Below are 12,750 nucleotides of genomic sequence, written 5' to 3'. Positions count from 1 at the left end.
GCTCAGAATACTTGGGGAACCTATTGGGGAGTGGATATCATGCCAGGAAAAAGTAAAAACCCACAAAACTTGCTCTCATTAGGGAGCAGTTGGGGGATCAATGAGTAACTACAGATCATAGTATTTCATATATGGTTTTTATTTTGCTTGCTTTAGTTAAGTGTGAGGAAAGTGAATGGTGTTTATTTGGAAATGAGCAGGGAAATAAGGCAAGCTGATCAGTGGAAGTGCTCACTTTTCAAGTCCTTGCTGTTTTGGGGTGCTGGAGGGGCAAGGGTATGCTGTCTGTGTGCTACTTTTGCCTGAAGGGTCAGGGAGCTGGGTGCAGCTCCAGGTGCTGTGTTGTAATCTCTTTGGTTTGCAGGAATTTCTCCTTTGCTTTCTCCGCGCCTGCCACAGAAATTGCTCCTTTGCTTTCCACAGCTACAGGCCAACTATGAGTCACAGTACATGCCCATGGATGATTTGATTAAAACAAGGAAACATCAATCACAAACTTCAGCATTATTCTTGGGTAGTTAAGAATTACGGTGTCCCAAAGTCTTTGAAAACCATGTATTTATAGATTCCATATATCTGTTTGCCAGGCTTACTTAAAAGAGCAAAAGATGATCACCAGTGTTAAGACATACCATTAATTCCCACGAATATGAAAAGATAAATATGAATAATTCCCAATCATAAATATGAATAATTCCATCTAGAAGATTAGTTTAATGCAGTTTTAATGATTTAACTTTAGTCTAACATATTTTGACAAAAAAAATCAGCCAGTCTAACAAAAGCCTTGCATCTATGTAGTTTTGTGCTTCTTAAAGTAGGCTAACCTGTTTTGAATGTTGGCATAGTGGAAATTTTGAGATTGATGCCTTATTTTCAGGAGGTTCTACATTTAATTCTATTTTAAAGGTATCTGCTTATAATAATTTTAAACTTAGTCTTCTGCCAGTGTCACTTTCTACTTAAACTGTAACAAAGGTAGATGAGAGCAATATTACCTCCTCCTTTGTATACTGTGTGCTAAGAGTTCTTAGCTGTCTCCTTATGTGGGTTCTTTGTGCTCTCTCAGCTGTTTTTTCCATCTATATTTTTTGCTCTTGTTCTTCACTTATGGTGTTCCTTGTCTGAATACCGTATTTTAATAGAGGTATACTGTGAGCTACTATTTTTACTATTGCTTTTTCTCATTCTTTCCTTGTCTTGGTATGTTGAGTTTTCTGATCCCCAGTGTACGTGGGGCACTCACCTTCTGCACAGTCTGGCTGCAGTGAAACCCACTTCCCATTTTAGGAGTTTTTATGTTTGTATGGACAGCAACAATGCTTGGGGGCGTTTCCTGGTTTTGTCAACTCTGATTGGAGCCCTTTGGTTCGGATTGCACTGTGAGCAGTGCTCACTGTCCTTCCTCCAGATTCATCTGCTGTTCAAACTTCTGCTGGAAGCCAGCATTATATCCATTCCATCCTATCAGCTAAGGGATGCACTAGGTAATTTGGGTACACCAAACAACAGAGTGGCTGCAGGTGTTCATCCCCCCCACTGCAACGTGCTCTGCTTTGTTCTGCATTTGGGACCACTTTGAAACAGCTGTAAATTTGTGTCATCTCTGTGTGCATATGTGCACAGCCTCTGCATGTGTGTGCACACCTTCACTGCCTTTATAGATAGAGATACAGTTAGCTGTAAATTTCCCTGTTGAATTAGAAAACTGATTTAGTCAGGTGCTCTGTTTTAATGGAGTTGGATAAATACTCATCTGCCTTACGTGTGTTCTGTGCCCTCTAGGAGATTTCACAGTAACTCCTGTGTCACTGTGTTTGTCTTTATAGTATGTCTGTCATACTTCAGTTCAGCCAATCCCTCTGAGGTGAAGGCACAAGATTTTAGTATTATTAATGCCTTGTTTCATCTAGTTAATGATCTTTGCAAGTTATTTCATCTTCTTTGTGATTTACCTTCCGTGTCAGATAAAGATCCTATTTGAGCTAAGTATTATGGAATAGTAGAAATCTATTCTATTTGAACAGTCAGAACAAATGAATCCAGTAGAGAATCTGATGTTAAACAGGTGCAGCATCGCACATGTAAAATCAGGGTAAGTTCTCTGAACACTTAGATCTTAACAGATGTGTTCTTTTTCTCCATATGTTAGAACAAAATAAGGATTTGCTCTGAAAGTATTGACACAAACACTAACCAGTCTTGGCAAACACAAAAATGTGTTCCTTACATAGTATCAGCTGTGACTATTCATTAACTTTAATTAAATATGTGCATTAAATAGCTGTAAAGCACATATATGTAAAAACAAAATCAGGTTTTGTCGGAAAATAATTTTTTTTTTGCTTTTTTGTTTACTGATGCCTCGACAAAGGAATGCTGCATCTTCAAAACAACATCTGTCAAACCGATTTTCATCAGATTAAGTATATCCTTGGAAAAACCATCACAGCTTACAAAATACTGGAAATGTAGGTTGTGCTTTGTATAAAACACCAATAGAATTTAAAGCACGTAAAAGTGTTTTATAAATGTAGCAATGATAGCCTGTGCCTGTTCTCCATTTTTGTTTCTATTTTCAGGAAGTTCTTGGGAAAGATAAGGAGTGATGTTGCAACACTGCAATCCCAGTAGATGTCTCATAGTGCAATTACAGAGTTATAGTTCTGGCAGCTAATCTGGGTCCACAAAAGCCCATGATTTGGGAGTCTGGCAGTAGAGATTGAATTTATTATGACAAAGTTCATCTGTGGAAAGATTTCTCTCATTAGGAATGAAATTAAAGCCTGAATCAGTGACTGATTATCCAGGCCTTTCTCTGATCTGTTGAATTCTTCATTAGTATAGATGTGTGATTATATATGCTCTGGCCTGGTTCTGGTTCTATAGATCATCAAAGATAATGAATAACATTAATTTTTTTAAAGATTTTTTCTGAAACAATGTAATCTGGTAAAAATGTGAGGAAAGCCAGTGGCTTGACATAGAACATAAATACCAATGCACTCAGTCATTCCAATTTCTGGCCAGCTTTTGGTCTTTTTCCCTGCTACAGGATAATTAATACATGGAAATGAGCTTCCTATTAAGCTGGTGTGTCTTCTGTAGGAGTGAAGCATTTTTCCAGTGTAACAAGTTAAATAGAGAGGTGAAGCCTCATTACCGTGTGCACCTGCAGCTGATCATGGAAACCTGGAGCAGCCAGAAACAAATGCCAGGGTTTCTGCAAGATCTTTGTGGATGGAGGGTAGAGGCACTTCAGCTGGAAGCTGGGTCAGCATTCCCATTTGTTCTTCCATTTAAAAGCTGGAAATCTAGTATGGAGTAGGGAGAGTCCAGTCAAAAATCCATGGAGATGAAAAACGATGGGGAAAGTCAAGGTGGAAGCTGTTCCAGCTGCACTGGGGAGTTGATACTGTTTGCAACTCTGATTTCCTGTTAGGTTGCTCTCTGTGCGTCAGCACTATCCTAGAATGTGCCACATGAACCCTAAGTGAGGTGTTTTGGTGCCTGCCACACACCTGTGGGAGAGCCCTAATCAGTGTCCTGTTTGCAAGGCAGTGTAACTAAAGACAGTCCTAGAACCCACTGCATACAAACAAGGTTGCATGTGTTATGTTGTGATAGTGCTCAAGATAAATGCTTTGTGTCTGAGAAATATAGTTTTTACTAGGAAAATGCTACTGCTGACTTTTGTCTTTATAAAGATGTGCTAGCTGCTTCTGAAGTACTACCTGAAGTATAAACCTCAGACTGCATTTTAGCTTACCTGAAAATGACAATGATCTTGACAGGATCTTCAGCCTAATTCCTGAAACAAAAGAACATACAATCAAATTAAAATAAATACAGAAATCTGCCAAATAGTCTAACCATATCCAGCTCTATCATGTACTTGGGAGACTTAACACTTCCACGTTTGGGTCCTGTGAACATGAATAGCATGACATTTCATCAGGAGGCTGGGGTTTCTAAGCAGATTTTTATAATTTGCAGTGGTAAAAGATGTATTTAAAATTACCACTATGCAAGAGATTCCTTCTGGTTGTCATTTTTGGCCAAAGCCATAGAACATCGCATTTGTTTTTAAAGTAAGAATTATGAACTGCACAGCAGGTATACAGTGTGGTAGTTGGTGAACAGCTCATGGCACATTCAGCAAATACAGGCTCTGTTGGGGAAATGTTGATTTGAATTTCGTGCATCATCCAAGCATAATGAACATTGAAAGGTCATGTTAAGAATATTAAAAAAATCCATCTGATTTGACTTTTTCACCATCCAGTATTGTTAATAATATAATGTCAAGCAAAAAAACAGTTTCTCTGAGTTTGACTATTGCCAGATTCCATGTATAGTTGAAGAATAAATTGCCATACTTTTTTTTTTTTCATTTACTGTTCATTTCCTTTATAATGTCATGGTGTAAATGTGTGAATTGTACCTTGAGCAACTGCAGTACATCTGTATTTTCTCAGTCAGACTTATTTCTTTGAGTTTGTTACTCAGCATCCAGTAAGTCTCATGCAGACTGTAGCATACTAATTGGCTCAGTATAATTAGAATGAAATGGAAGTGTTTTGCTATTGATCTTTGCTTGTTATTAGTTTGTACTGACAGAAAATTGGATTGAAAAAGTCTAATACAGCTATTAAAATGTTATTTCTCATGGCAGGAAATATCACTGTTATTCTTCCAGGGAAGTATTTTAGAGCAAAACTCTCTTCCTTTCTCCTTTTTTCCAGACCTTGTCTTTCTGACTTTTTAAAAATTTCTAGGAGGGATGCTGAGCCTTGTTAAATAACCAGGCTGTTCAGAGACTGAGTAGCAATACCATGACTTAAACAGGGCTCAGGCAGTATTTATGAGTTCATTATAATAAGTCTAATACTGTGCTGCTTGTTATCTTAACTTCACACAACATCATGTTAATAAATTTTTACAAGCTGTGTAGTTGTAAAGTGCATCATAGTAATCACTATCATTCCTCTAATAAGTCATTTGATTTGTGTGTGCTTTCTGTTGTTCCAGCCTTGTGAGCTGTAACATCTCAGGGTAGAACCCTTCTTGTGGTCCAGGTTAAATGGACCTGCTCTGAGTCCTCAGTTACAGATGTTCTCCGGGGGAGGGACACCTTCAGCTCCCCACTCTGCTTGCCTCTGCAGTGCCTCAGGTTACATGGTTTTCTTACAGGAGAATTACCCCTACTGTGGAGATTTTCTGGAGCTCCAGGTCCCAACCCTTCTGCAGACTCCAGGCAGATGTGTGGTTTTACTTGCCCCGGAGGCACTAAGGTTGCTGGGTGTCTGTAATTCAGACTCTGGCAGTGCCAGCACGGCGAGCAGTTGGACGTGGCTGTGCTGTAGCCTCCAGGTAGAGGTGGTCAGTTCAGGAGATGAGTGACCCAGGGAAACCAATGGCTCTTGCTGACCAAGCTACAGAGAGCTCTGGCTGTGGAGAGTCTGTTCTTGTTGGTGTGGATGGAGGGTCTGCAAATGAGAAACCAGGAAAGGCTTTATGTTTTTTAATATTTGTTTGATTACAGACGTGTTTCTTTTTCTTGTAATAGACTACCTGCTTGAAAATCTGTGATTTAAAGTACAGTCTGTTGCTCTTTCTGAGACTCAGAATCCTCATTCATTCGATTGACAAATGTAAACTTGAAATTTATTTTATTCTCTAACACAGCAGTGACTTTAGTCCAGCTACAGTTTTCATTGTCCAATACAAATACACTAAGTCTAAAGTACTGCTGGCAGGTTATGTATAAAATTTGAGGATTGAGAAACCAATGCAAACAAAGACTCAGCTTTAAGAAGCAGTATTGTTGGACTAGCCTCTTACTTCTATCACAATCACTGTGAAGTAATAGCAGCCAAAACCTAAAGGTCTGGTTTTGGCTGCAGTAAGTACTACTAAGGCAAGTACATCTAAGGCAATAGTCATTTGAAGAGAAAATTTTTCTTGTCTGTTTGAAACATTAATCAGTTTCCAAAAATGCTACTTTTTTTTTTGCATTGTATGTGTGATTTCCTTTTCATTTCTACCTTCTAAATAAGTGATACAAATAATCTCTCTCTCATTTTTTTCAGCCCACCTAAGCCAGCGGTGTTCATCTCCGGTGTCATTGCTAGGGTAAGATTATCAGTAAATTTATCTCAGTCATAGCAAAATTACTGTAAGCTTTTCAGAATTACCTCCAATCAGAGCAAAATTAATCTTTTTCATACCCCTTCCTCTTTTGTGAGAGGAGGCTTTGTGTTTCCTATATTCGTGTAAGGCCCTTTGAGCATTCTTTCTGAATTTGTGTGAAATTGAAATTATTCATTGACATTATTTCCCCCGTTTTTCTTTGAATTTTAGCACTTTAAGTTTATTGGATCATCTTTTTATATCTAAGCTAGATATTACTGTATTCATTTCCTTTGGAAGTGGCTGCATATTAAACTGCTGCTGTAGCTTGATCTGTGATGAGAAGCAACCCTCCTGCCTGTGAGGTTCCATGCTTGAAGATAGTGTGTTTCAGCTGCCATATGTGCCTTGAGGTACTTGGGATTCAGGGTGTTCTTCCCTGGACTTTAAGAGCGGGCAGGACCTGTAAATCCTTACTATTAACTAGCCATTAATGATGTGATCAGTAATTCATGCATTGTGGCAGGGTTTTTGTCATGGCTTCATGTGGTGGTTACCTTACATCACTGGGGGTTGTAGTGTGGTTTACTGTGAGATGCTGTGGTTATGTCAGATCCCATAGGAAAGAGTGAGCTGATGCCATTTTCCTTAGCCCATAAGGAATGGGCAATTGGCAGCATCAGGGGAGAGAAGACAGAAAATGTCAAGTCTGAGGAGATCTTTGAACACTGGAAGCAAATTGTAGTAGAGGTAAAATTATAAAATGTAACAAGTTAACATAGTGATTAAAACCAAAACAAACCAGTGTAAGGTTGTTGCCCTGTGAGCCAGTGGAATACCCAGGGTTTCTGGCATATGATATGTTTGTCCCTCTTTCTGAAGGGTAGTTGTGTCCCCTTTCACTATTGTCCCCCTGTCACTGAGCAGATAGTATTTGTTTCCTGTTGCTTTTGAAAGCCTCATGGGACTGACCCTAGAAATGGCAGTGGTAGTTAGGTGACATATGTGTTACACCTGAGCTGAGACCGCCCAGCAGCAGCACCTGAGACCTAACACTAGCAGACCTGGTTAAAAGAGCATGTTAAACTTAAAAGCCAGCTGTCCCTAAGATTTGAGTCATAAGTCATTTTAGATCCTGCTTTCTTCCTAAAGAGCTGGCATTGTTTAGCTTGGAAAAAGAGAAGGCTTTGGGGTGACTTAACTGCATCCCTCAGGATGGAGTCCTGAGCCACCTGGTCTAGTAGAGGGTGTCCCTGCCCATGACATTGATGTTGGAGCTGGATGATCTTTAAGGTTGCTTCCAACCCAGGCCATTCTACAACTCTGATTCCTGCAGCAGGCTTTTTGTGCAGGTATTTTTCATGCTGCCTTAACTTAGTTTTAAAATAGTCTATTCTTTCTAGTGGCTACTTGGAAACCAAACACATCTGAAGATAGGAATATCTTGATTTTTTTTCCCCTATGGTCACGTTAAGTTACCTTATTATTGGATAGTGTGTGTAACTGGAAGAAGTGAAGCTTGCATAAGAAAAATTTTAAAGTTGGCTAATAAGAATAAAAACATAGAATGTGTACAGGGGGACCCCAAAGTAACATGCAAGACTGTTTTTCATCTGATTTTCACAGTTTTTAGAATTTCCATCAATTTGAACTGGAAAGTACACTTTTAAAATTCCTTAAACTTTTCCTGCTGTGTTCTTCAAACAGGGTGATAAGGACTTCCCTCCAGCCGCAGCTCAGGTGGCTCATCAGAAGCCACATCCTTCTGTGGAGAAGCTTCCTCACCCACAGCACGTCAAACAGCACATCCACCAGCCTCGCAAGTGAGCTCCCCGTCAGGATCTCTGGCAGCCTGCTCTCAGTGAATGTTTCCAAGAGAAGACAAAAACCCTTTAGTAGTCACACTGTCAAATCTGAAAAATCGACATCTAAATTAATATGCTGTTTCTTTTACTTTAATTCTCAAGGTTTAATAAGAATGAAGACATTGTTCAGTTGTTATCCCAGGTTGAAAGTTCTGTAATGAGTATTTGCTGATCAGGGGTGCTTTTTTATAATATTTTCTTATTGCCAAGATAAAAATTTCAGTATGAATAATATGCTTAATGGGCTTAAATTGTACTTTTAGTTGTGGACTCACAGTAGCAGATAGTTAATGTAGTTTTTATGCTAAGCCAGTAAGGAAGAAAAGCCCTTTTGTACTGGTAACTTTACTGTCCGGAGGGAGTTTGTGGGGTGTGTTGAGATAGAAGTCAGTGGTTGTCTTGATTTTATAGAACCCTTGCAGCCTTCAGTATCCTGCAGTGTTACAGCCCAGTGCCTCTGGATTCAGCCAGGGAGATGATGATAGGGTCCCCATACATTCTCAGATGGCCAGAGATCCAGCTGAATCTTCTTTACACCCCTCTGCACTCGCACAGTCTTGCTGAGATTTTTCCCTCTGGTGGTCTGTGGCCATGGAGAGGAGAGAGAAATCAGAATTACAAGAACACTGCTGCTGTAGACAACTCATTTGTAATCTCATGGGTCTCACTGGGGGCTGTGTTTTTGAGGTGATATTTCACATTCCAGTAACAAGCTGAAGGAGTTCATGACCCTCTGTATTGAACTTAAAATAAGTTGGTCAAAAATCCTTTTTTTAATTTAGAATTTGAGATCACCTTTTGAAATTAAGTGATACCATTAGTAAATATGTTTATGATCCAATCTCTTTTTGTACACCATTTTTTTTCCTAGTCTTCTTATTCTGAAATACAGTAGTGATATCAGGGAATAAAGAGAAAGTTTTTCCAAATAGAGCAATCATTTTATTTTTACCCGGTAATTAAATAATTTGATTTCTCAGTTCAAAATCACTTAGCTCTATCATTTTCCTTCCATAACTCACCTCTGCAAAAACCAGGAAAAAAGTTTTATACATTCTACCTATTTTAAAGTGTCCTTCTGTTTTTAACTGACTATAAATACAATACAGCCTTTGGTTTATAAAGCCTCCGGGTTTCTAAAGTTTCTAATGATGTCAAAAAAGTGGGAGCGAATGTTGCAGCCATTCACTTGGCAAATCAGTGAAATTTTAAGGTCACTTGGGGCTTTACCAGTTCGTTTATGGTTAAAAAACAGTGCGGAAAGTTTTAGAAATTATTATTTTTTTAAAATTCTGTAATTTAATAATTATTTCCTGAGTAGCTGATTTTAAAAAACAGCAAACAGCAACAAAATAATGGGAAATATGGCCCATTTCACAAGTAGAGCAACTCACTTTGTGTGGGTACGAGGGACCTGACATTTCCATCTCTCCATAGGCTTGAAATGGAAATGATGTGTTACAAATTATATGCATGGACATATTTATTCTAAACCCAAAGAAGGATGTACAATCTACGTATGCACTCCTTATTTTCAATTTGATGAGGAACCATACTTGCCTTAAGGAACGAGTGTTGTTTGTAAGAATTATTCTGTATTAGAGTATGCGTAACTTTTCAAATCTGCTTTCTGCTTCTGATACCGGTGCAGCAGAGGCCTCGTTTGTAGCTGCTTATGAGTGTACAAGTGATTCACCCCTGAGCAACTCATTCATAAGGGTAGCATGGTTGAGCCTCTTGGAATCTGTGCAGGAGGTGATTTGCTGGCAGGAATGTTCGCAGGCACGGGACAGGAGGTGGTTGGTGGTGCAGCCGTAGCTGTCCCTGTGCTGTGTTGGTGATGGAGCAGATCATCGCAGTCACCTCTGCTACCTGCTGGCCTGAGGGGGAGCTGGGGGGGATTCAGCTCTGCCTCCTGCTGTGCCTGCATCTGAAGCAGTGCCTAGAGCCCGGTGTAGTCAGCGGTGCTGCAGTCAGGAGAGTCAGCAGAGCTTCGGTATGGCACCGTTGCCCAAAGGGAAGAGTCTTTCAGGATGAGCTGGATCACTCTTGGCTCCACTGACTGCAGTGGAAAACTAAACCTCAGCGTGGAGGCACACAGTGAGGTGGGGCTGGGTACCTCTGCTCCATGACTTGTAATAGGTAGAAATGATTTTGAAAGCCACACCACATCTCCATTCTGACAGTAAAAGTTAGGAGCATGGATGCTTTCAAATTGCAAACTACTGCTCCTGGTTATTAATACAATATATACAGCATATATAGACAATACCTGATTTTTGTCTTTGATTACTTAGATAGATATGTAAGTCTGTACAATGAAGTATGGCTCTTAAGATAGCTTTAGTGGCTTTTAGAGCACAGAAATTCCTATATGATTAGAAAATGTCTCTGTATGAAAGCTATATATTGTTGGGAGGTATCCATGTTTCTACATAGATGTCCTTACCCCAAAGCATTACCTTTTCCAAAATAATCATAACTGGTGAACTGGATTTCTTACTGATGGTTATTGATACTTTAAAATATGTTGCAATAGCATATAAGCACAGGAGATGTTCAGAAGTTACCTTGAAATAGCTGCAAAAGAAATTTGCTGTAATTGTCAATGTGGCAATAATGCAACAATAAAGCATGAAGTTGTATATTGAGCTCTTTTTTCTCTGTAAGTGCAATGTAAATCAGCAGGGTGCAGCTTTGTGGCATTTATGGGATTTTATTACAGATTGCTGCATGACTAATCAACATTTTATAGATAGTGAAATTTATTATGAAGTTTTATGACACAGTGGATGAGCTGTTTTGAATAGTCCAGTCTCATGTAAAATAAAAAGTAGATGCTACCAGCTAGAATGGGAGTTGCTGTTTTCCAGTGTGAAATTGGAGATGCTCGCTCAGCCCCTGTGAAGCTGAAGAATCTAACCCTCGTAATAAGCCAGGATGGTAAAGGAAACTAAATGTAACATTTTCCATTGCTTTGCAAGTTTTAGTCTTTCAGAAAAAGCAAGTATTGTAATCAGCAGAGGTGGCAAGCTTTTCATAAAGCTGCAGTTTACACAATGCAGGCCATGACACAAGTGATTTGCTGAAGAACACAGAGAAATTGCCGCAGTGTTTCTGAGCCCTGTCTGATCCACGGGCATCCCGTGTTTAGTGCATGTGTAGTGTTTATGTAATGCAGCAAATGTGTGTGACGCAGTGCAGAGGTGATGCCTACTGCCCTGGGACTATTGCAGCCTTACATTCTTAGACTCTGCACTCACATGATCGTAGAATTGTTTAGGTTGGAAAAGACCCTTAAAGTCATCGAGTCCACCACTAAGCCATGTCCCCAGGAGCCACATCCATACATCTTTTAAATACCTCTGGGGTGGTGACTTAACCACTTCCCTGGGCAGCCTGTTCTAAAGCCTGACAACCATTTTGGTGAAGCAAGTTTTCCTCATATCCCATCTAAACCTTCCCTGGCACAACTTGAGGCCATTTCCTCGTATGTTGTTACTTGTTTCCTTGGAGAAGAGGCCAACCCCACCTTGTTGCGACTTCCTTACAGGTAGCTGTAATGAGCAATAGAGTCTCATCTCAGCCTCCTTTTTGTGCTACATTATTCAAAAGATATCTCCTTTCATTAAAAATTTGGGAAAATACATGTGTGTGATGTCGGGCATGCTGTTGATTGCGTTGTCCATTGTTACTCCATATTTCATGGCCTTGTTATCAGCAGTATTGCAAACGTTATTAGCAATTGGAAATTATTTACTTCTATGTCAACGGTATGATCTACCCTTTTGTCACTCAATGCCTTGAAACAGAAGTCTTGTACTTTTTTCCACAGTAGTGTGATCACTGTGTGCTCCTGGCTGTTTGATGAAAATACTCACAGTAGTTTTCCATACAAAGGTGAAGGGAATGGACGGACATATGTTTTTATCCCTTTGGAATAACTTTACTCTGAATACTCGCCATCTTCATAGGGCAGGGAGGTGTGGGCTTTATAATTGGGTATAGTTAGTGTAAAATTATATTTAAGTCTAAGCTAAGCCTTAAGATGCTGGATTAATACACATAATTGCATTTTAGAAAATGTGGGGATGTCAGTATGGGTGCAGTTACTTTTACAACAGGGGGATATATGTTGCTGGTCAGAGGCTGCAATGATGTAAAGAATTAAGACAAATCTCTGTTTTGATTTAAATTCTTTGCACACAAACCTTACACAAGATAAAGACGTTTAAATATAGCTGGTTACAGCTAATGTTATCTGCTGTATAAGGATGCAGAGGGATGCAGATCATAGTGACTAGCTGGCTCAAGAAGAAACTGAGTCAAGTCTGCAACAATAAATCATGGGATTTCTTCAGCAGATGGGTAAAATAAATCAGCATTGTAGCTGTAACCTTTGGTAAGTGCTGTGCATGATTCTATTACATAAAATTAGTGAAGGTAGTTTCTTAAGAAGGTGGAGGTTTGTACTTTGTTTGTCCCTGTGGTTTTGGGTCTCCTTAAGAATGTGCCTTTATTGATTTTCTTCATCCCCTATCAGAGAAAAGACTGCAGCTAGTATATACTATTTCTTGAATCATAAAATGGAAGCACTAGCATTCAGATACAAGGCATTTGACAAAGCACTCTGTGAACAATGAAGTAATTTCTATTGCAATGGCTGTTTTCCTTCCTTTCAGAATGCTGATCAGAGGTGAGAAAAAGAGTATGATACCTCATTCTGGGAATGGAATTTATAACTATTTGGAGC

General features: G+C 39.3%; 1 protein-coding gene across 1 annotated transcript in view; it reads left to right on the top strand.

The window, feature by feature from the left end:
* DAP (death associated protein) overlaps positions 1-10,575 on the top strand; it is a 52,463-nt gene extending 41,888 nt beyond the window's left edge. The window contains exons 3-4 of the mRNA XM_084210103.1: positions 6,093-6,135; positions 7,840-10,575. Of these exons, the coding sequence (XP_084066229.1) occupies positions 6,093-6,135; positions 7,840-7,959 (163 nt within the window). The 3' untranslated portion in view covers positions 7,960-10,575. The remainder of the gene's footprint in view (positions 1-6,092; positions 6,136-7,839) is intronic.
* Positions 10,576-12,750: the final 2,175 nt, after the last annotated feature.

The sequence above is a fragment of the Fringilla coelebs genome (assembly GCF_963513975.1).
Source record: "Fringilla coelebs genome assembly, chromosome: 1".
In the NCBI taxonomy this organism is placed as follows: domain Eukaryota; kingdom Metazoa; phylum Chordata; class Aves; order Passeriformes; family Fringillidae; genus Fringilla; species Fringilla coelebs.
This window is presented reverse-complemented; position numbering and strand designations above follow the sequence as displayed.